The sequence below is a fragment of the Amborella trichopoda genome, chromosome 7 (genome assembly GCF_054954075.1).
Source record: "Amborella trichopoda isolate Santa Cruz 75 chromosome 7, AtrichopodaSantaCruz75HAP2 v2.0, whole genome shotgun sequence".
NCBI lineage: Eukaryota > Viridiplantae > Streptophyta > Magnoliopsida > Amborellales > Amborellaceae > Amborella > Amborella trichopoda.
In genome coordinates, this window is record NC_142342.1 from 41,265,314 (window position 1) to 41,290,122 (window position 24,809).

The 24,809-nt window shown below is 33.3% G+C and overlaps 1 protein-coding gene across 2 annotated transcripts; it reads right to left on the reverse strand.

Annotated features, from left to right (window-relative positions):
- Window positions 1–9,595: 9,595 nt before the first annotated feature.
- On the reverse strand, window positions 9,596–16,032 carry LOC18423023 (large ribosomal subunit protein eL36x). Of its 2 annotated transcripts, none has more exons than XM_020669281.2 (4): window positions 15,959–16,032; window positions 14,559–14,678; window positions 13,955–14,154; window positions 9,596–9,957 (listed from the first exon to the last, which is right to left on the reverse strand). In XM_020669281.2, exons 2-4 carry the CDS (start codon window positions 14,658–14,660, stop codon window positions 9,927–9,929), a joined length of 333 nt encoding a protein of 110 aa, XP_020524940.1. In that variant the 5' UTR covers window positions 14,661–14,678; window positions 15,959–16,032; the 3' UTR covers window positions 9,596–9,926. The 2 variants fall into 2 exon arrangements, with proteins under 2 accessions (XP_020524940.1, XP_088727531.1); XM_088871405.1 differs by having other exon boundaries at window positions 15,856–15,975.
- Between the last annotated feature and the right edge of the window lie 8,777 nt (window positions 16,033–24,809).

Consider the following 24,809-nt stretch of genomic DNA (forward strand, 5'->3'; position numbering starts at 1 on the left):
AATTTTCATTTCAATTTACAAGAAATAATTGTTGCTATCCAAAGATCCTATCAAAATTTATTTATAAGATAAAATTTTTTCTAACAATATTCCCAATCTCTCCAATAACTCTAATTTGTAGTTTATAATATAAGCAATCAAGACCGGACCAGACCTCCCAGTCGAATAAGTCCGACCATGCAACCAAAGCCTTGGTGTGTATGATTTAAAACAAAAAATAAGTTTGATAAAAAAACTAGTCAAAATCAATATTTCACGAGTTTCTAATCGGTCAGACCAAACTATGTTCCCCACTTTGAGCGGTTAAAGAATATTGCAACTCTTATATATATATATATATATATATATATATATATATATATATATATATATATATAAGCAGTAGTCGAACTAATTTTGACTAAGACCAATCCCCTCATCGATTTGTGGGTTGATATGGTCAGTTAACACTGTTAGTATTTTTTATTTGAAAAATACTTATATATATTTCAAAACAACACTATAGTTTATTATTGCCTAAAATACTTTGCGTTTGATTCTATTATTCTTTCCGAAATTGCTTTGTAGAGAGAGAAAGATGTGGATTTGAGTCTTACATTGAAGATGAGAGAGTTTGTTGAGCTGTATTTAAGAACACGCATTCCTATGTAATATACTCCAAGTAAAAAAGAGAGAGAATGCACATGTGCAGGTACATAAAACATGTGACACACACACGCATGTGCATGTACATAGGCACAAGGGCGCTTGATGGCGTACTTTGATTTCTTTGAAGGTCATGAATCATGATTTTACTCAACTTAAACCTTCAACCGGGCTGAATTTCAATATATGGCAATGCAATAGTTTGGTAACAAAATGTTTCTTATCTCTATTTTTCTAGACTTCAATACAAGTCAATTCAATTAGATTGTGGAATTTCTTTGGACGAATATTTTTTAGTTGGCTCTACAATTCATAAGCTTCCCCATCTCTGAGAGAGTACCAAAAGAAGATGAAATACAAGAAAGTTGATGTTGACTTGATTCAACTTCAAAGATCCCTTCACATTGAAGAAGATAATAGGCTTAGGGAAAATAAAGATGAATTAATTAATCTTTTACTCTAAGGCAAACCTTGTTGAGCAAAAATCAAGTGCTCTATATAACAAGAAGTCTTTCTTTTCTAAGGTTCATAATGAAAATTATAAGGACCAAAAGTTTAATGCCAACAAAAATAGCGTATTTGATGGCGAGGGACACTTTTATGATGGGATGATTAAAGTTTGATATTGTTAATGAAATAAAAAGCTGTATGTGTATATTGTTACCTATTGTAATATATGACATGATAGACTAGGACATGTTAATTATGCTTCTATTAAATCTTTGGTTAAATTGGGATTGATGTATTAACTAAAGAAAAATGTGAAGTACGTGTACAAGCTACAATTATTGAAAAATCATTTTCTTCAATTGACATAAATAGTGAATTGTTAGGACTTTTACATAGTGATGTATGTGGTTTAAATAATATTCTTACAAGAGGTGAGAAAAGATATTTTATTACCTTTATTTATGATTTTTTTAGATTTTCTTATGTTTATTTGCTTAGGCATAAAGATGAGGCTTTTGAAAAATTTAAAGTTTTCAAAGCGGAAGTTGAAAATCAACTTAGTAAGAAAATAAATTATTAGAAGTGATAGAGAAAGAAAATATCAAATGATTTTAATGAATTTTGTAAAAATAATGGCATTATTTAACAAGTAACTGCTCCATATACCCATCAACAAAACGGACTAGTGAAAAGGAAAAATATAACTTTAATTGAAATGGTAAATGCTATGTTCATTTCTTCCTCTTTGCCATTGAATTTGTGGGGTGAGACTTTATTTCAAATAGAAGTTCATATAAAAAGAACGTTAAGACCCCTTATGAGCTTTGGTTTGATAAAAAACCTTCTTTGAATTTTTTCAAAGTATGTGGTTGTCTTGCATATGTTAGACTTTCAGATCTTAAAAGACATAAATTGGGTCCTAAAACGTCAAATTGTATTCATGTGAGATATTCTCATAATAGTAAAGCTTATAGATTTTTTTATCTAAATTCAAACACAATTTTAGAATCTAGAGATGCTGAATGTTTTGAAAATCTCACTTATAAAAGTGAAGTGAATGAATCTAGTAGCATGCAAAATAAAAATGATCATATTGTTGATGAAGACCATGTTGAAAATAATGACAATTAAATAATAGAACCAAGAAGAAGTAAGAAAATTAGAACAGATCCATTATATAATTTTGGACCTGACTTTTATATTTATCTTATTGATGCTAATCAAAAAAAAAAATTGAATTTATTACCTATGGTCTCAAATGTGGAAGAAGACCTACATCTCCAAATGAAGCTTTGGCACCTCAAGATGCAATTTTTTGGAGAGAAGCTATTAATAATAAAATGGATTCCATAATAGCTAATAAAACTTACAAATTATTAGATCTTCCACAAAGTTTTAAACCCATTAATTATTTGGGCATATATGCACCAGTAGCAAGAATTGCTACCATTAGATTGCTCTTAGCAATAACCTCTTCTAATCATCTAGTCATACATCAAATGGATGTAAAAATTGGTTTCTTAGATGGTAACTTAGATGAATAAATATATATGGAACAACCCGAAAGGTTCGTAATGCCAGGTCATGAGAATAAAGTTTGTAAATTGGTTAAATCACTTTATAGACTAAAACAAGCACCTAAACAATGGCATAAGAAATTTGACAATGTGTTAATGTCAAATGGTTTTGAGAGAAATAAGACCAATAAATGTGTGTATAATAAGGAAATAATTTCTTTATGTGTCATAATTTGTTTATATGCAAATGACATGTTTATCTTTGGCTATAATATAAAAAGTGTGGAGGAAACTAAAAAGTTCTTCGCATCTAACTTTGATATAAATGACTTAGGAGAGGCTGACGTGATACTTAGTATCAAAATAGTGAGAAAGGAAAAAATATTAATCTTGACTCAGTCTCACTACATTTAAAAAATTCTTAATAAATTTGAGCATACTGATAGTAAATCAATTTCTACCCCTATAGATCCTCATATTCAGTTAAAGAAAAATAATGAGAGATGTATATACAAGTTTCCAAAGCAAAGAGTGTTGGGATGTTATATATCAAGTATTAAGATATTTGAAAGGAACTATCAATTATGATATAAAATATGTAGGTTAACTGAGTGTGTTGGAAGGGTATACTGATGCTAATTGGACGAATGAAATCCAAGATTCACTATCAACATCTAAATGTATATTTATATTAACGGGTGGTTTGATATCATGGCGGTCAAATAAACAAACGTATATTTCACGCTCTACTATACAATAGGAAATTATTGTTTAGACTCTACCGACAAAGAGAACAAATGGCTAAAGAATTTGTTGTATGACATTCCCATATGGCCAAAACCAATGCCTGCAATAACAAAATATTGTGATAATCAAGCTACTATTGTAGGAGCTTGTACTGATGTATATAATGGGAAATCTGCACATATTGCGAGAAGGCATAACTCCATTAAAATGTTAATTGGGGATGGAGTGATTAGTGCAGAATATATAAGATCAAAGGAAAGTTTAATCGATCCTTTGACTAAAGGCCTTGCAATATATGACATTCGTAAGATGTTAAAACAAATGGGGCTAGAGTCTATTGAATAATCATCTACAATGGGAACCTAACTTAGTCTTTTGTAACTTCAAAATTCTAGGTTCAATATGGAAAAAACAAACTGAACGTATGGTTAATTTGGTCACTAGATGACAAAATATAAAAAACACCTGTTCATAAATAATCTATACGGTTCATAAGTCTAGTGATGACCTGTATATTAGTAGGATGAGTTACTCTTAATGTTGTTTATGGACTATATTTATAAGTCGGAGTGTTTTATATACAGCGGCACTCTTGATAGATACACCTATATAAGTGTGGAAGTGAGGTCACTTCCTATGAGATGAACTCGTCTGTAGAGCACTTATAAAATCGGTATATAAGCACAAGGCCCAAAACATGATGACTGCTAGAAAGACACCAAAATTAAATATTATTTGTGAGTTATACTATCGGTCTGTTAGATAAGCAACCTGGTTCAAAACTATATGCTACCATGACACTTGATGGACTTTGTAGAATACACTTTAATTGAAAGTTTAAATCGAAAGATATTTTAATGGTATGCAATTAATATATTTCTTATGTTTTGTTTTGTTATTTTGAAATAGTGGAGGAAATTATTAGTATTTGTTGTTTGGAAAATACTTATATATATTTCAAGACAACAATATAGTTTATTCTTTCCTAAAATGCATTGCATTTGGTTTTATTGTTCTTTCCTAGATTGTTTTGTAGAGAGAGAAAGATGTGGGTTTGAGTTCCATATTAAAGAGGAGAGAGTTTGTTGAGCAGCATTTAAAAGCACGCATTCTCAGGCAATATACTCTAAGTAAAAATGGGAGTGAAGGCACATGTACGGAGCACGTGAAGTGTGCAATGTGTGTGCGTGCGTGTACTTGTGCGTGTGCATGCGCGAGGGCATGGCTGCAAGGGCGCTTGATGATGCACTTTTCCACTTTGCACCCAGCTCGTAGGGGGATCCAACAGTCATCTAGTAGTTGATGGCAAGTGGGACATCCAACGATCATCTAGCCATTGATGAGATGGAGGCTTGTAACAATAGCCATCAAGTGCATGTAACTTGTAGCTGCTAGGTGGTGCATGTGACCACCACAATACTAAATGTGAAGCCTCTTGGTGCTCTATAATAAGGGCCCTCCTACCCATACGATTTTGGGGTATTTAGACCAAATTTTAAGCCTCTCAACATCACACTATTCTCTGCAATTCCAGCAAGCAAACCAGTGGGCTAAATTCTCTTTCTCTACTCGATTTTTTCTCTTCCTCTCACTAATACATCAAGACCCTGATGTCTATTGTGTGAGTTCCAAGCTTAGAGTGCATAGAGTTTAGGAACATTGAAAAATACATTTATGTTTTTGTGTATCCCAATGACGAATTGTCTTTCTTATGCACATCAAATAATTTATCGAAGGGGGGCAAATATCATCTTGAGCTATCGCTCCTACGTGCTCGAAAACAAAAAGAGTTCAATATCTTAATTTTACAAATTGTATCATTTTCTGCCCCCATTTCACCCAAACAAACTCCAACGAACACTATATATAAAGCTAGAAAATATGCAAGTAAGAGCGCACTTAACCAACTTTAGCATAGTCTTGGAACAATACCTCCAAAGAAGATATTTGAGATCATTATGGCCATTTTACCAAATGAAAACCATTTGATCTTATTATTTTGTAAAAGGTGTTGTTGTGGCCTTTTTTACTAATGTTTAGAACTTTATTGATATTCTAAAAGGATATTACATTAGAAGAGATAATAAGAGAGTCTAGGACAACACCCATTTTAGCCAAAGCATCAGCAACCCATTAGAAAACATATAAGGTTCTGGTCTTAAGGTTGTGGCCAACACCCCCTTTGTTGTGGCCTTAAGGTTGAAAAAAGCTTATATAAGGTTAATAGCTTAAATTTTAGAGTTAAGGTGTACTTCAAAACATCAACGAAATATACTATTTTAACATTAGAAAACCATCAAATTGATCATCTTGACACCGGGATGTCTAGATCTACAAAAAAAAAAAAAAAAACTCAAGTCCCATTAATAACACATCTTGCAATATGTTATCTCAACCCTCTATTTTCAATATTTTGATGCGTTCATAAATATGCTTAAATTGCACCATTTGAGAGTTTAAAATTTAACAATTAAAGATGAAAACATATTCTTGGACCTCCCTGAAAAATTTCAATATCGAAATTACATATCATGACAAAGTATAAAAGTGCACTAAATAAATTGTTTAAGGCTGCAACGTCATGCAAACGTCCCTTCAAAGTTTGCTGGCTTTTATTGGGAAGTTTAATAAGGGCACTTTAGTCAAAATTTCAAATTATATTCGCATCTAAATTTTAGGACAGAAGAATATTGAGAAAAGACAGCATCGCCGGAAATTCGGGACTGATGCTGCATTGCCAGGAAGTTGACTGTTAGTTCATGGCAGAAGACGATATTACCCCGGCCTTTTGCCTTTGAGCGAAAAGGCAATTTCGCTCGTGCATTAAACAAAACCATGTGAAACATAAAAAGCACACGGTTTCTAAAATCTATTTTTGAAATGAATTTTTGGAATTAATTTTTTAAGAAATCTCTAACATAAAGATCATGAACATGAAAAAATATATAAATTTTAAAAATTAAAAAAATATTTGGACTATTAATTTCAATTGTTTTTAGATGGACCATTTATTTGTATCCATCTTTAAGATAAATGCTTTATACTTGTGGACCGCATATTGTAGACATGCATTTCAATCTGCATGAAACAAATTTTCAATATAAAAAAGAATACTTTATGCTTAATAATACTCTTTTGAATATTTTATATACGAATATGCCAAATTTTTCATGCGATAAGCAAAGGTTGTAGGGGTGATAACAGGTCGGGTCAGACCCAGACCGGACTCGATCAGACCCGACCTAAAAATAAAAATATATGTATATTTAAATATATTTAAATATATTCCACATATTGGGACCCAAAAAATATTACCGGACCCAGACTCAACTATACCTTGACCCAAACCTGAATAGTATTCGGGTCTAAGACTTGGACCTGGACTTGATCCACCCGGGTCTAATTTTTGGACCTAGATCAGGTCCACTCCTCGAGTCTCAGGTCGAGTCCGGGTCCATTGCCACCCCTAGTATTGGGCGAGAACCATAGTTATAAAACATAGCACCAAGCGCATATGTTCGGTCTGTCAACTATGCATTGGTTGATCTAGTCTAAAATAAAAATTAAATTTGTTACAGAATTGGTCAAAAATTAATATTTGACCAGTAAAGCGATTCGTTTAATTTTAACCAACTAAATAAATATAACATTTAAAAATATGTATTTTATTTCTTAAAATATTGTTTTTGAATTTATCTTTTTAAAATCCAATTCAACCTAGTTGAATCGTTTTCCTTTACCAATCTATGGGCCGGTCGGAGCCGATGACATTGGCGGTTTCCATACTCAAAACCTTGGAGCGCTTTAATGTCACATCCCAGACATAAGATGCCAACGAAGTGGTGCGCTCATTGCATATGAGCATAAATGGAAATATAGCTGGGGAATGAGAATTGGGCATTCGTGGTTAAGAGCCTGGATGCCTTAACATAACATCTTAACCTCCCCTCCCACTGCCAACATATCAAAAAAAAGGGTTGAATTCCCTTATAATTCATACATAAATTTTTGTTAACATATCAAAACAAAAAAATTGAATTAAGCAATAATTCATGCATAAATTTTTTATAAATGTAGTATGTGAGAAGGGGATATTACATTTTTATACAAAAGGAACTATATGCTACACAGCAATACCATACCTCTTTTTTACACTTGTATAGAAAAGGAACTGTATGCTTCAAACCATATTTCTTAAGCGCAAGTATTGAGGTACTCTTACCCAATATCCACATACCATAGTTGAATGGGAGTTGTAATCGAGGTTCAAATCTAATTAAAAAACTGGGTAGCAATAAAAGCGTGCAATTACTCATCACCTATCCGTCTTTATATAAGGAGTTGTTTACAAAGGGACCATTTATCTTTTGTACAAGAAAGTCACAATCATTAATACTTATTAGATGTCAAATTTGATAGTTTAAGATGATTAATTAATAAATAATTTTTTAGAATTTTGTGTCTATTCAATGGCACTATTACAACAATCCATTTTAAAATTTAAAAGACGAATGATAGCAACTTTCATGTACAAAAAATAAATGGTCTCTTTGTAAACAATCTCTTTACATAAACATAGGCAATGGATGTGGTTTATAGGTATCATAGAACATTATCATATGGTATATATGACATTTTTCCTCAAGAATTTGATTGGCCATTCTATAGAAGGTGTTAACGAGACCTAAGATTTACTGTAAAAAAGAAAAAAGACTCTTCAAAACTTGTTGGGCAATGCAGTTTTGGTGACATAAACTGTTATAATGGACTTACAAATTTGCTTATACTCTCTTATAATGGCCTTAAAAATTTGCTTATACTCCACATTATAAAACTTTAATCTCCAAAAATGGTATAAATTTGACATATTTACATGCAAATAGATGAACTAAATAATGTGTTACTCTCAGTGCTTAAAATTTATTTATTTTTCATATTCATCATTACCAAAGCTATAATGATCGATTTGAAAGTTTATCGATTCTGAAACTAAATTATTCTTTCCGTTTATATGCGACTTACTTTTCATCAAGACGACCTAGGCCTATCATCATGCATGCAGCAATTAATAAGGGAAACATTTCAATATTTTTATATGCCACTATATATAGGATATTATAGATATGTCACCTATCTTCCGGCCATCAAGGACGATCATAATTTGACACTTAAATAATATTTCATTTTTAATTTTTTTTTTACCAGTCCTCTTGAAATAAAATTTGAGGCGATCCTTCAATAGGGCGGACCTAAATTTTTTTCCTAAAAGTTATTTCTAAGAAAATAAATTAACTATAAAAAGGACACAAAACCGTTGATTTTAAATACAGGGAGATCACGATCTCTTGTCAATTCGAATGCAAATCAAGTGGTTGTAAGTATAAAAAAAAAAATTCTTGATATTTGTAACACCCCAAGCCATCCAAATTATCATCTAATGACTTGGAGCAATTGTGACCTTGTACTAAAGATAAATAGTCAACGATCCCATAACCATAATACCATGTTATAAAGATTAATAGTCTCATAATATACAACCATAATATCCCACCAAGTTTTAAAGGTATTTTAGTTATTTATTTTATAAAAAATATTTTATATATTTTTTAAGACGTACCCCTAAGGGCACACCTCATATTTTGTTTAAAGATGATTAGTATAAAGAACTTGTGAAATAAAATATTCCAAACCACCTGGTCAAATTAGACTCTAATGCACAATAATAGGAACTTTCCAATGGCAAATATATATGGGTGCAGAGCCTAAGCTCTAAACAATCAAATTGGAGCCTACCTCCAAATAGTATCGAGAAATGTGGTTTAATATCGAAAATCTTTGTAATAGCCTTTAAATATATTTTCTTATTTAATTATAAAGTTTAAAGCTTCAAAATTAGTATAAATCATATCTATGAAAACTTGAAAATTAACGGTCCAAAAATGTGTTACAAAATACATTATTTCTAAAACTTGCAATCCCCATGCATATTGATGTCAAGATGATCAATTTGAATATATTTTGACATCAAAACAACATCTTCTAGTGAAATTTTTGAAAGGGGCTCAATTTTGATTATTTAGAGCCTCGGCTCTATATAAACTTTTCCCAATATATATTCCTCCTTCATTGGAAATTTGGAACACTCTCTCCCTCTCTGCTTTTCCAAGCTTTCACCACAATAACCTCCACAGCACCCCGCCTTGTACTTAAAATGTCCAGCATGAATTACCTTAATCTTAGAAAAACAAAATTCTAACTCATTGAATGCATTGCCTTCTCATAACCCCCTGCACATGATTCAAAACAATAAAAAACCCAGGATCCTCCCCTATAGTCAAAATCTCCAACATGAATTACCTTAATCTTAGAGAAACAAAATTCTAACCCATTGAATGCATTGCCTTCTCATAACCACATGCACGTGATTCAAAACAAAAACAAACCCTCCCCCGCCTCAAAAAAAAAACAAAAAAAACACTAGGTTTCGTTCAACTACTAACCCAAAACAAAATGGTTACTCATTCAAATAGCCATGATCAGAACGGAAGTTGAAATGAATTATTACATTCACTTTTTCTTCTCTCCAACTCCAGCAGACCTGTATCAAAGGGAAAATCAAATTCCCAATTAGACATTCTATATAATTATACACGCCAACCTAATCTTTCTTCTCATTAATAAACAACTCTGCCAGAATTTCAATAGAAAAATAAGCCAGATAGATTTTAATGTAGTTGCCACAATCCAATGACCACAGCTGTATGCATCTTTATTAGGTGACATCTTATGAAAGCATTTTTTTAAACTAATATCCATGAAAAAAACAATTTTTTAAACAAACAATAAAAATAAGGCAAATTTGCAACACAAGACCACATGCATAAACACTTTCTCCAAAAAACATCACTAGCCTACTATCCCGACTAAAACTACAACCAACCCATGCTCAAGGGACAGCTCTGTAATGTGATCTCAGTTGTTTTTCTCTCACACAGCTCCTATGGTTTGAAATTTCTCAACAATGATATCTCGATTAGAGAAAGTTTGGGCATGGCAACCCTGGTTTTGATCAAATTGATGGCAAAGATTCAGCCATGGCTACTCTGGTTTTTAAGGTGGTTTTACAGATAATATTTTGAAGGGAGCAGTGAGGCTTTACGGGGGCCCGGTTCATTTTTTATTTTTCAGGATTTTATGCCTATTGAACTCGAAGTAAATTAGTACAAATTTGCTATGGAGTTGAATTAAGTTTATTTCCATTGAATTAATTGCTTGGGTGATGCTTAATATTTGACTGGTTTCTTCAAATAGAGCTGGTAATGAAGGACAAGGGTGACAAAATTTGGTTTGAAAAGGTGGAGAGAGATTGTAACTAACACGAACATGCTTAATTATGGACTCACTTTTTATGATAAGTATAATTTGTTTTAGGTTAATCTCTTCCTTGCTGAAAAATCAATTAGTGAAGAAAAATGACTTCAAGAAATGGATTGAGGATCAACAACATGGATTGTTTTAATTACAGAGATGTGGGAGAGCTGCTGGTCTAGCGAGCGCAATGTTCAAAAACACGGAGGCGGCCGCCTAGGCGGTTTGGGTTCTGGACCGCCTAGGCGAGTGCCCAGACACAGGTGGCTTGCCTTTTGGGGAAGTGCAGATCTTTGTGGATTTTTGGACCCCCCATTTCATTGTATATAGAAATGACTTTTTTATCTAATAAATTTTTTATATAATATATTGTTCAGAACTCATAAATACAGATCCAACATAAACATTTATGACTTTAAGACTGTAAATTCAATAGTTAAAACTCAAAAGTCAAACTTGAATCCATTTACAAGAAGTGAAAATTGTAAATACATACACAGAAGCAAGATTAGTCATTAAAAAAAAATAAAAAAATGGTCATCAAAAAATTACAAATAGGAAATAAAGTAAAAATACTTGCTACATTGACCTTTTAATATATGGGATTATATACAATGAGACCATTTACCTTTGAGGTATACAATGAGACCATTTACCTTTGATACAAGGTGGTTACAATTACCTACAATCATCCGATGTGAAATTTGATAGCTTGGATGTGTCACAAAGTTCGAAAAAATTTCTTTTGAAGTTTGAGTTTAATCAATGGAATAATTGTAGCCACCCAATTTCACATCCAATGGTCAAGATTAATGTGACCACCTTGTACTAAAGGTAAATGGTCTCATTCTATGCTTTCCCTTAATATATTGAATTCTTATTAAGCCAAAAAATAAAATCGAAAAAACATATTAAACATATAATTATTTAATAAGAAATTGTTAAACTAACTTAAAAAAATTGTGGGGATTAAAGTAATGGTTTATGAATCATCAAACTCATGTTTAAAACTAAGAAAACAGTTAAAAACGATATTCATTCAATTTGGGGACAATGGACTTTTTTATTGAATTGCTTTCGCAAAGACCCAAACTACATATCAAAAAGGAAAAAGAATAATGCAAATAGTCATTAACATATCAAATATATATCATAAAGTATCACAAAAAAAATACAAATAGCAAAGAATAACTCATAAGACATTGTGAAAAAACAAATATATAACCTAGTACAAACTATTGAAATACACCAACCTTTTTGAAGTGGAATCGAGCCAAACCCAAATGTTTTGATTCCCAAATCTCCTCTTTTATGACCACTAAAATCCTCAAAAAGATTGGGGATGAATATCCTTTAATTTCGTGACCATTCGACGAGGTTGGAAAAAATTTGATCTCTCTACAAATCTTCAAAATCCTGTTTTTTTCATGTTTTTTCTCACTCTAAACTTCACCAACAATGTTTTTGGGAGCAAGAATAGCCCCTAAAACCCTTTCCCCCCCTTTTTAGGGGGTAAAATGACAATTCTAGACATTGCCCGAGTTTGTTTTTCCGCCATTGGGCAATAGGCACCCACCGTTTATGCCGCCAAGGTGGGGGGGAGAATATAACTTATATACAATATGGGAAGTATAGAAAGCATTTGGAGTTGGGGAAGTAAAGGGAATTTATTGGGTTACGTCAAGGTAAGGAGGAAAAAAAATCCCTTGGACCTGGCATGGAGGGGATCGGATGTAGATCTAACCGGGGGTGGTAAGGCCTCATGTAGGAAGTTTTCAGTTGAGAGACACCTTCCCTTGGCAGAGGGCCTATGGTGTACTATAAACTTACCTAAACAGGAACCACCCAAAAGCCACATTATCACAATTTTATTTTGAAAGTTACATATCACAGCTATGTAGGAAAATCAAGTAGATCCTCAATTATTTGATAATTGTTTCCCTTTGTAATTTCATCCACACAAAAAATTTGTCATTAAGTCAAATATGTTTCTTTCATATGGACAAGAAAGCAAGAACTCTCTTCCACCTATGTAGCCATTACCATTCATCCCACTTATAGGCAATCAACACCCTAAGCATATACATATACATCATTACAAATTCTTAACAAAAAAAATGAACATTAATTGTATTGCACAACAATGGGACTAGCTTTGATATACACATGTGAGCTAATTGGATCACTTTCATCATTTTAATTAAGGTGATTTCATGATTGCATTTGGAATTTATTCATGTTACAAACCTTTTAATTTAGGAAAAGTTCTCTATGCACATATCAAAATGTGCGTCCCCCGAGGCACAGGACATCCATCTTAAAGATGTATGTTAGCTGGTGGTCCCACTTAAAAAAATAAAAATCAATGGGCTATAGATTTTCTTCAAAAAATATCATTTATAGTTTTTTTATCATTTATTTATTTTACATATTCACGATCTCCATGTCAAAGATCATATATACCTTCAAAATTAGGTCCAAAATCCATCTGAAAAAATAAATTTTGAAGAGTAGACTCATATGTAATGAGTCCTAGGGCTCATAGAAACCATGTCCTTTAATTTATAAACAAATTGCCTTCGAGGACAATAAACAATTGCATCACCTAGACAAAATTGAAATTTCGTTCAAAAGATATTTCTTAATCCAAAGACATGAAAACATGTTAGAAAAGGTCAACATTAAATGTCGATATTCATTTTTTTCCTCATAAAGAAAAATGAGGAGCCTGCTGGGGGCTAGAACATTATTTCAATGAAAATGAATGACTTATCACATGATTGAACTATTGCAATGTCTTTCACCTCCCATAATCCTTGAATAACGAGTCAAAAGGAGACTCTTGCCATATTAAACAGTAGGATGTGCATAAAAGCTAACTAATTTAGCCAAGCTAACAGTTTGTCATGTTATATAAAAGTAAAAAAATATGAAGAATATCGAATCTTGAAACTTAACTAAACTAGTGAACAATGATTTATGGAGCTAACATGTCAGGTCAAAAAGTTAGCAGAAGCCTAATTAAACAGTTTTGAATTACCAAACTAAGACTGATCAGATTCACCTGAGCATAAGAGCAATACAGCATATCTTGATTACATGTTTTAAAAAAAAAAATCAATAGATCTCTTTGACAACGTAATATTAATTGATTAGACATTTAATTCAGATGTAATATTAATAAATGCAAATAATGTACATATAAGAATGAACTTCTATCCAATTACCTCATCTTACGAAGAACACTAGACATCTCTTCACGCTTCTTCTTCGCCCTCTTGTGTGTGCCTAACTTTCTCTTTGCCACTTTTAATGCACGCTTATCTTTCCCAACTTTCAGCAACTCAGTAATCCTCTTCTCATATGGTGCAAAGCCCACAACTTCCCTGATCAGGCTCCTAACAAATAGTTCTCTTTTACTACTTTTCTGGTCAAACACAAAATTTAGGTCTGAGAACATGTGCTGTAATTCCACATTACTAAATAAATAAATAGTTTATATTAAGATATCACATAAATTTAAAGCAAATATCAAGAACAAATTTAGAAAAGAAAAATCGAGCAAAAGAAAGCTTTTAGGTGAAATAATATTTCTCTATATATACTTGAAGAATTACTGCACATTACAAGTGGAGTGGTACTCCCAATGCTTGGCTCTAGCCAATGTTGGTGAAACTCATTCCCCTTGGATACCCAAAAAACATCAAAACATAATTACAGGAAACCAAACACTACTTATTACAAAAAATAAAAGAGTTTCAGAAAGATGAACATGAAAATAAAGAAAATGCTACAACAATAGAAAACATGGCTTCAGAGATAAGGACTCACCCCTTTTCTGTCTGAGGGGCGAGGAGCAATCTCTTTTTTGGTGACAATGTGGCCTTTATTTAGTCCTACAAAAAGGCCAGTGTTTGGCAGTGATGGAGCCATCACTAGTATGCTTTAAGCCTGTGGTCACGCGGATTACTCTTAGCTTAAACCCATAATACAAGATGACGCATAATGAACTACATTACTTAGTGGACTTCAATTATCAATATCAAAAAAGTTACTGTGCTAAAACTCGGGGCTCAGGCTAGTCACTGAGACCCAACACCGGTTCCGAGTTCTGGGGCCTGCCATCTTATTATTTACATAGATTCAGCCAAGTCAGCCGATTCAGACACACTGACTCAGGCTTGGGATCCCAGCAAGTCCCAACCCAAGTCCTTGTATCCAACATTGATCAAGTTTCATTTAAGGAAAGAAAAATACCAATAAAAAACATGAGTATGGAATATAAAAATTCAGAGCAATTGATGCAAACAAGAACCCATGAGAAAATTAAAAGTCAATTTCTTTTAACTTTACTGATAAAAAAATTTCATTAACATAAATTCCCATTTGGTAAAAAAGGAAAAAGAATAACATGAGAACAAAACACCACACCAATAAACCTACGTAAAAAAGAGAAATTCAGGAAACAAAAGATCCGTGGAGGAACAGCTCAGACTACCGTTAAAACGAACTAAATCAGTCCATATAATATAAAATATATACATAAAAAACAGCTATAAAGTGATACATACAAATATTGGTATGTTCACTACTTCACTTTTTGAAAACAGTGAAAAATAACTCACATTTCTTTTCACTCATTTAAAGTAAACTAAGAAGACTAGAAAACAAGAATGCCACATTACATTACATGACTTCAATAAAAATATGAAGTTCTATTTAGAAAGCAGATGAATTGGGATCAATTATCTGCCTAAAAAATCATAGTGTCTCAAAAAGAAAAAAAAAACCCATTCACTATGATGAACATGTATAAAACATTTGCAATATTCTTAAAACAAACAGAAATAGACTTTTCATCTAACACAAAAATCTAGTTCCATAATATTTAAATGCAGACCTCACAAGAATAAACACTAATTTTGTACTCGAATCACAGACGAACATCTTACAAGACAACACATAAAATAAACAGAAGTAATCAGGGTGAAACAAAAACAGGGAAATAAACATAAAAACCCAATTAACATAGATTCATACAAACAAATTTGATGGAATAAAGCATTTCAAAGCACAAATAATGTTTAATGCATATTCTTCCATAAAATTTTATATAAGAAAAACTTACGGTTCTAAAACACTCGTTTCATAGTCAGTTTCAAGGAAAAAAAAATATAAAAAATTCAGAAGAAATAGGGTTAGGGTTTCAAGATGAAGCAAAGCTGTCTTACCTTGAGCAACTTCTCTGGGAATTGTCAAAATAGAAAAGGGTTTGAATTTATAAGTGTTACTGATGACAAAGGACGGTAACCACCCAATGTTTTATAAAAATACCCCATACATCCCAATCGTATCATACGACGAGCTGTGTTTTATTAGTGGCGATGTGCCGAAGGCCCATACTGTAGCAATATTACAAGGAAAATTTGAGTATCTTTTTTTTTTTGGTGAGTGGCGTGTGCCGATAGGGCCATGCTGTAGCTGTATTAAAAGAAAAAATTGAGGTTTTTTTTTTGCTTAGGGCTGAGTCAATAGGGAAAAGGGCTGCTACCCGTGGTGGGAATTGAGCTTAAGATATAATGGGCTGCTACCCATTGTGGGAATTGAGCTTAAGACATAATGGGATGCTACTGATGGTGGGAATTGAGCCTAAGACAATGCTGTAAATTGTAAGAGCTAACCAATTAAGTCCAAGTTATTTTTTTAAAAATAATAATAATAATAATAATAATAAATTAGCAATATGAAAAGAGGGAACTTGCAAGGAATTTTATAATAGAAATTTATCAAATTACTCATCAGAGATGAACTATTTAACATTTCATACATTTGCAACTATTTCACTTTTTATGTATATTTTATAAGTACCTTAAAATTAAATTCAAATATATATTAAAATGTTCATCTCTCATGAGTAAAGTGAAAATTTTATATTTTTATAAGTATCTATGTGGGCAGGCCCACGTCCATGTCCAACTAGTGAAGATTGCAAGGCCATATTGCAATCTACATCATCTAACTAATGGTGCAGGTTTTCAGGAGGGCATATGAGGGCCTACCCACATCAAACAATTCACCGTTTTATAATAGTAGAAAGTTAGGCGGACATGAGCATAATTTTTCCAAAAAAATATATTGTCACACCCCAAGAATTTACAATACTGGTATTCTTGAGATGTGACAGACAAAACATATATACATCAATTGATAGGACAAATTTACAGTGGCGAGGTCTACAAAGTAAATAAAGAAAGCTAGCACAACAACAGTATCTTCCAAGGTTGATCTTGACTAGCACTCAAAATGAATCCGCAGTTATCCTGAAAAAATGTTTACCATAGTTTGATGAGTTTGGCTACTCAGTAAGTGATCGTCATAATCCTAAAAATAATCATGATTGAAAGATATCAATATTTTCCAAAATGAGATCTATTAACAGAAATGCATCAACAGTTTCACTTTCAATAAATACATAATTAAGCATAATCCGAGTAATTGAAATGCTTATAACACTTTTAACGGCAGTACATAATTCAAAGGATTTCACAAAATACCCTACTGGCGTCCCAAATAGGTCAATTATATACCCCATCAGCATCCTGATGGGTCCACTTAATCCCTATCGGCGTCCCAGATAGGTCCACTTAATCTCTGTAGGTCCACTTATACCTCATCGGCGTACCGGATGAGTCAATTTAATCCCTACCGGCATCCCAGATAGGTCCACTTATACCTCACCAGCGAACCGGATGAGTCCACTTGCATACTTAAATTATTTCTAAATCTCTTTAAACATTCGAAAGCAGCAATATCATGTACTCAACATATCACTGAAATCATTAATATGAATTTCACTTAAACCATTAATAACAGTCACTCTCTATAACATTTCAAAAATAACCAATCAAATATTTTGGGCTCAAATTTAGAAAGGTAGCAGTTTATAAAGGCATTCTAGCATAATTGCCAATTTAATATGTATAGAAAAACTCTTGTAAAAATTCAAGAATACGGAATTATCACAATTTATGGGATATCAATCCACAAATAAACATTTAACAACAATACTATAATCAATTGCAAAAATGTCAATTTTTTTAAATAATAAGGCAGTCATTTGCACATGAATTTTACAATGTCTAAATATTCAGAACAGTAGAAAGAAATATCACAATTTTACTAAAAGCAGAAATATCACATTTATTTCTAACAATAAACAAGAAAAATAAATAAATTTATTTTTCTAATTTACAGCATTCAAAATTTCTAACATAGATAAAATATCACAATTTTTATTAAAAAGATTATTTTTCAAGATAATGAGGTCACGTGCACATAAAATTTATCGCGCCTAAAATTCATGATAATAAGCAGAAATAATTATTTCATTTCATTTTTAAAAAGAATGGATTATTTTTCTAGACAATGGGGTCAATTACACACAAAACTTATAAAATAAAGATCCTAGACGGAAATATCACTATTTATTAAAAACAGACTATTTTTCAGCGAGACGATGTCACTTACTCACAAATATTTGAGAGGGAGCTTCCGATAAAAATTCGGTTCGAGAGAGGAGTTCACTGTGTTTCGACCACAGAGAGAGAGAGATCTCAAAATTTTCTAGGGTGGGAGTGCTCACCTCCCCTATTTAAATTCTTATAACGTATTATTATATTATTTTATTACGCTCTACCTCATACCTGAGGTGTCGCGTTAAGAGTTTGCTTTTAACATACGAAAACCACGTCCACTAAAGGACGTGGCAAGCAGCAAGCAGCAGCAGGCAAAAGCAGCAGCAAGCAAAAGCAGCAGCAAGCAAAAGCAGCAGGCAAAAGCAGCCAGCAATAGTTTAAACCAAGTAAAAACTTTTGAAAATAGTGATGGTCCACAAGGACCATCATACTCAAACAGACCATCACCTATTTAAAAGCATCTTTTCTCCTTTTTTTTTTTTTTTTTGAAATTTTAGGATTGTTACATTCTTCCCCCCTTAAAGAAATTTAGCCCTCTAAATTTTGTGTACCTGATTACTGAAAAAGATAGGGGTATTTTTCTCTGATTTCGTCTTCTCGTTCCCAAGTCGACTCTTCTCTTGAATGGTACTGTCATAATACACGGACCAAAGGAATCTCCTTGTTACGCAACACTTGCACTCTTCTATCCAGTATCAAAATTGGCTGCTCAATGAAGGATAGGTCCTTCCTGATCGGTAAAGGTTCATATTTTAAGATATGGGATGGGTCGGGCTGATATTTTCGTAGTGAAGATACATGAAAGACATTATGGACATTTGCCAATTCGGGTGGTAAGGTAAGTCTATAAGTGACACCTCTGATTCTTTCCAGAATTTTAAATGGTCCGATGTAACGTGGGCTCAACTTTCCTTTCTTGCCGAATCTCATAATGCCCTTTATTGGTGAGATTTTTAGGAAAACTCAATCACTTTCCTCAAATTCAAGATATCTCCTTCGGTTATCGGCATAACTCTTTTGTCGACACTGAGCTCTCCTGAGCCTTTCACGAATTAATGCTATTTTATCTGTGGTTATCTAGACAATTTCTGGCCCCAAAAGCTTTCTTTCACCAACCTCGTCCCAACATATGGGTGACCTGCATTTCCTTCCATACAGGGCTTCATATGGTGTCATTTGAATACTGACTTGGAAGCTATTATTATAAGAAAACTCAATCAGGCGTAAATGGTCATTCCAGCTTCATGTAAGGTCAATAACACAGGCCCTCAGCATATCTTCCAAGGTTTGGATGGTCCTCTCCGATTGTCCATCAGTTTGGGGGTGAAAGGCCGTACTAAAGGTGAGTCTCGTCCCCATGGCTGACTGTAGTCTAGCCCAAAATTTAGAAGTAAACCGAGTATCCCTGTCCTATACAATATTGACAGGAACTCCATGCAATCGCACTATTTCCTTAATGTACAACTGAGCCAGTCGATCCAAAGTGTACGTCGTGCGAATCGGTAGAAAGTGGGCAGCTTTGGTCAACCGGTCCACAATGACCCAAATGCTATCATGTCCTGAATTTGTTCTAGGCAAGTCAGAGACAAAATCCATAGAGATGTGCTCCCACTTCCATTCTGGCACGGGTAAAGGCTGCAACAACCCAGTGGGCCTTTGATGTTCAGCTTTTACTTGCTGGCATGTTAGGTATTTAGACACAAATAGTGCTACCTCTTTTTTCATATTATTCCACCAAAAGGTTTTCTTCAGGTCCTGATACATTTTAATACTTCCGGGATGTATCGTATAACGAGAATGATGTGCTTCTTCTAAGATAGCTTTCTTTACACTCTTATCATTCGGGACACAAACCTGACCTTTGAATTTTAGCAAATCCTCACTACATATAGAGAATTCATCTCTCTTTCCTTGCTTCACCTCTTCTACAATTGTTATAAGCTGGGGTCTTTCTTTTGTGCCAATCGAATTTGTTGGATTAATTGGGGTTCCGCCTTAATATTGGCAATCATACTTACCACACCATTAATGAACGGAGTTGGATGCCAATCCACTATTTCCTCTAACAATCGTATTTCTTGGATCATTAGATGAGCTAAGACTCCCGTAGATTTTCTACTTAGAGCGTCGGCCACAACATTAGCTTTTCCTAAATGATAATGGATTGTACAATCATAATCTTTTAAGAAATCCATCCATCTTATCTGCCGCATATTTAAATCCTTCTGAGAGAAAAGGTATTTCAAACTCTTATGATCCGTGTATATTACGAATTGCTCATCATATAGATAATGCCTCCATATTTTCAAAGCGAATACTATTGCAGCTAGCTCCAAATCATGAATTGGATATTTTTTCTCATTTTCTTTCAACTGTCTGGATGCATATGCCACTACTTTCCCATATTGCATTAATATACAACCCAAACCTTTATGTGAAGCATCACTATAAATCACAAATCCCCCACTCCCCTCAGGAATAGTTAAAATAGGTGTTGAAGTTCATCGAACTTTTAGTTCTTGAAAACTCTCCTTACATTCATTTGTCCACTCAAATTTGACATTTTTCTGTGTCAATCGAGTCAATGGGGTTGTGATTCGAGAAAATCCTTCTACAAATTTTCTGTAATATCCTGTCAATCCCAAAAAGCTTCGAACTTCAGTCACATTACTTGGTTGTTTCCAATTAACAACGGCTTCAACCTTTGAAGAATCAACTGATAGACCTTCCTTTGACATGGCATGTCTTAAAAATGTCACTTGTTCAAGCCAAAATTCACGTTTACTAAGTTTGGCATACAATTTATTTTCTCTTAATATTTGCAATACCATTCTTACATGCTGCTCATGTTCCTTCTGATTCTTGGAATAAATTAAAATATCATCGAAGAATACCACAATAAATTTATCCAAAAAGGGCTTAAAGATCCGATTCATCAAATCCATAAATGCAGCCGGTGCATTGGTTAATCCAAAAGGCATGACTAAAAATTCATAATGGTCATACCTTGTTCTGAAAGCTGTCTTGAGTACATCTTCACTTTTAATCTTAAGCTGATGGTATCCAGATCTAAGATCAATTTTTTAAAACACTTGTGATCCTTATAATTGATCAAATAAATCATCAATTCTAGGTAATAGATACTTATTTTTCACTGTCAATTGGTTCAACTGTCTATAATCAATACACAATCTCATAGTCCCATCTCTCTTTTTGACAAACAGTACTGGAGCACCCTAAGGTGACACACTGGGCCTGATAAAACCTTTATCTAATAATTCTTCCAATTGTTGTTTCAGTTCTTTAAGTTCTGCAGGAGCCATTCTGTAAGGTGCCTTAGAAATTGGTGCTACCCCTGGCAATAATTCAATGGAGAATTCAATTTCCCTGTCAGGCGGTAATTCTGGCAATTCTTCAGGAAAAACGTCGGGAAATTCTCGGATAACCGGAGTGGTATCCAAATTTATTTATTCCTTCCTATCTTCTTTGATATAGGCAAGAAAGCCTTGACACCCTTTTCGAAGGAGGCGATTAACTCGAATACAAGAGATTAAATATGATGGGGAGTCTTTTTTGACACCATTGAAGTAAAATACTGATTGATTCGAAATACTAAAGGTAACAATTTTCTTATAACAATCAATACTTGCATGGTATGCAGAAAGCCAATCCATGCCTAAAATTACATCAAAATCTTGAATTTTCAGGAGTATTAAATCAACCAACAGTTCCTTTTCTTCTATCTTTATTACACATGATTTGTACATTATATTAGTGTTAATTGAATCTCCCATCGGTGTGGCTACCTCTAGAATGTATTCTAATTGTTTTGGTTCTACCTTTAAGTGGCATGCAAAGTGTTGTGACACAAATGAATGAGTAGATCCAGGATCAATCAAAACATGAGCTACTTTTTGGAAGATAGTAAGAGTACCTTGGATCACTGATTTTGAGGCCTGAGCGTCTTGCTCGGTAATCGCAAATACTCTTCCCTTCATCTGAGGCTTTGGAGCTATCTCTCCCTGCTTTGGAAGCTGTTGTGTCTGTAAGCTAGGACATTGTTTAATATGGTGTCCCAATTTTCCACATTTAAAACAGACTCCGGTATTCCAATAACAAGGGCTTGATCCATGATTTTTCCCACATTTTCTACATGGTTCTATTGGGTTTTGAAATGGCGAGGGCCTTGGCTTCTTGTTTGGCCTTTCAAACTATTATCGATTAGATGATGTAGGTCTAACATGACTGTTCTGATTTTTCGTCATTTGGTAATCTTCAAAATCTTTTTCGACAATTTGGGCACGATCCACTATTTCAGCATAAGTTCTTAATTTCAAGACTGATATTCTGCTTCTAATTGCTGGCCTAAGACCCCTTTCAAATTTCTTCCCCTTTCTTGCCTCATTGTTAATCATATGTGGTGCAAACCTGGCCAATTCAGTAAACTTGGCCTCGTACTGTGCTACTGTCCTATTTCCTTGGATTAATTCTAGAAATTCCATTTCTTTTTTGTCTCGAATAAAATCTGGGAAATATTTTTCATTAAATGCCTCTAGAAATACTTTCCAAGTCAAGGTTTTGTTTTCTTTGACCAATACTCCTTTTGCCATTCGCCACCAGTGTTGTGCCTCACCTTCTAATATAAAAACTGCCAAAGCCACCTTCCTATCATCAAGACATTCCATAACCTCAAATATTTTTTCCAATTGCATAATCCATCCCTCGGCTTCCAGTGGGTTTACAACACCCTTAAAAGAAGGTGGGTTTAATTTCTTAAATTGTTCGATATTACTCCCACCATTTCTTGTAACTGACTGCCTGGGTGGATTGTTGTTTTCCATCTGATGTTGCATTAGAGCAACCATATTTTCCAAGGCTTTGTGAATTCCTTCCATATCAACTTCAGCTATTCTGGATATTGACTTTTCCCAATCTGTATACACAATAAATGTGATTTTAAGTACATTCTTTTTAAATTTCCTAAGGATCTTAAACCTATTGCTCTGATACCATAATTGTCACACCCCAAGAATTTACAGTACTGTTATTCCTGAGATGTGACAGACAAAACATATATACATCTATTGATGGGACAAATTTAGAGTGGCGAGGTCTTACAAAGTAAATAAAGAAAGCTACCACAACAACAGTATCTTCCAAGGTTGATCTTGACTAACACTCAAAATGACTCCGCAGTTATCCTGAAAAAATGTTTACCATAGTTTGATGAGTTTGGCTCCTCTGTAAGTGATCATCATAATCCTAAAAATAATCATGATTGAAAGATATCAATATTTTCCAAAATGAGATCTATTAACAGAAATGCATCAAAAGTTTCACTTTCAATAAATGCATAATTAAGTATAATCCGAGTAATTGAAATGCTTATAACACTTTTAACGGCAGTACATAATTCAAAGGATTTCATAAAATACCCTACTGGCGTCCCAAGTAGGTCACTTATATACCCTATCAGCGTCCTGATGGGTCCACTTAATCCCTATCGGCATCCCAAATAGGTCCACTTAATCCCAGCAGGTCCACTTATATCTCACCGGTGTACCGGATGAGTCCACTTAATCCCTACCGGCGTCCCAGATAGGTCTACTTATACCTCACCGGCGAACCGGATGAGTCCACTTGCATACTTAAATTATTTCTAAATCTCTTTAAACATTCGAAAGCAGCAATATCATGTACTCAACATATCACTGAAATCATTAATATGAATTTCACTTAAACCATTAATAGCAGTCACTCTCTATAACATTTCAAAAATAACCAATCAAATATTTTGGGCTCAAATTTAGAAAGGTAGCAGTTTGTAAAGGCATTCTAGCATAATTGCCAATTTAATATGTATAGAAAAACTCTTGTAAAAATTCAAAAATACGGAATTATCACAATTTATGGGATATCAATCCACAAATAAACATTTCACAACAATACTATAATCAATTGCAAAAATGTCAATTTTTTTAAATAATAAGGCAGTCATTTGCACATGAATTTTACAATGTCTAAATATTCAGAACAGTAGAAAGAAATATCACAATTTTACTAAAAGCAGAAATATCACATTTATTTCTAACAATAAACAAGAAAAATAAATAAATTTATTTTTTTAATTTACAGCATTCAAAATTTCTAACATAGATAAAATATCACAATTTTTATTAAAAAGATTATTTTTCAAGATAATGAGGTCACGTGCGCATAAAATTTATCGCTCCTAAAATTCATGATAATAAGCAGAAATAATTATTTCATTTCATTTTTAAAAAGAATGGATTATTTTTCGAGACAATGGGGTCAATTACACACAAAACTTATAAAATAAAGATCCTGGACGGAAATATCACTATTTATTAAAAACAGACTATTTTTCAGCGAGACGATGTCACTTACTCACAAATATTTGAGAGGGAGCTTCCGATAAAAATTCGGTTCGAGAGAGGAGTTCACTGTGTTTCGACCAGAGAGAGAGAGAGATCTCAAAATTTTCTAGGGTGGGAGTGCTCACCTCCCCTATTTAAATTCTTATAACGTATTATTATATTATTTTATTACACTCTACCTCATACCTGAGGTGTCACGTTAAGAGTCT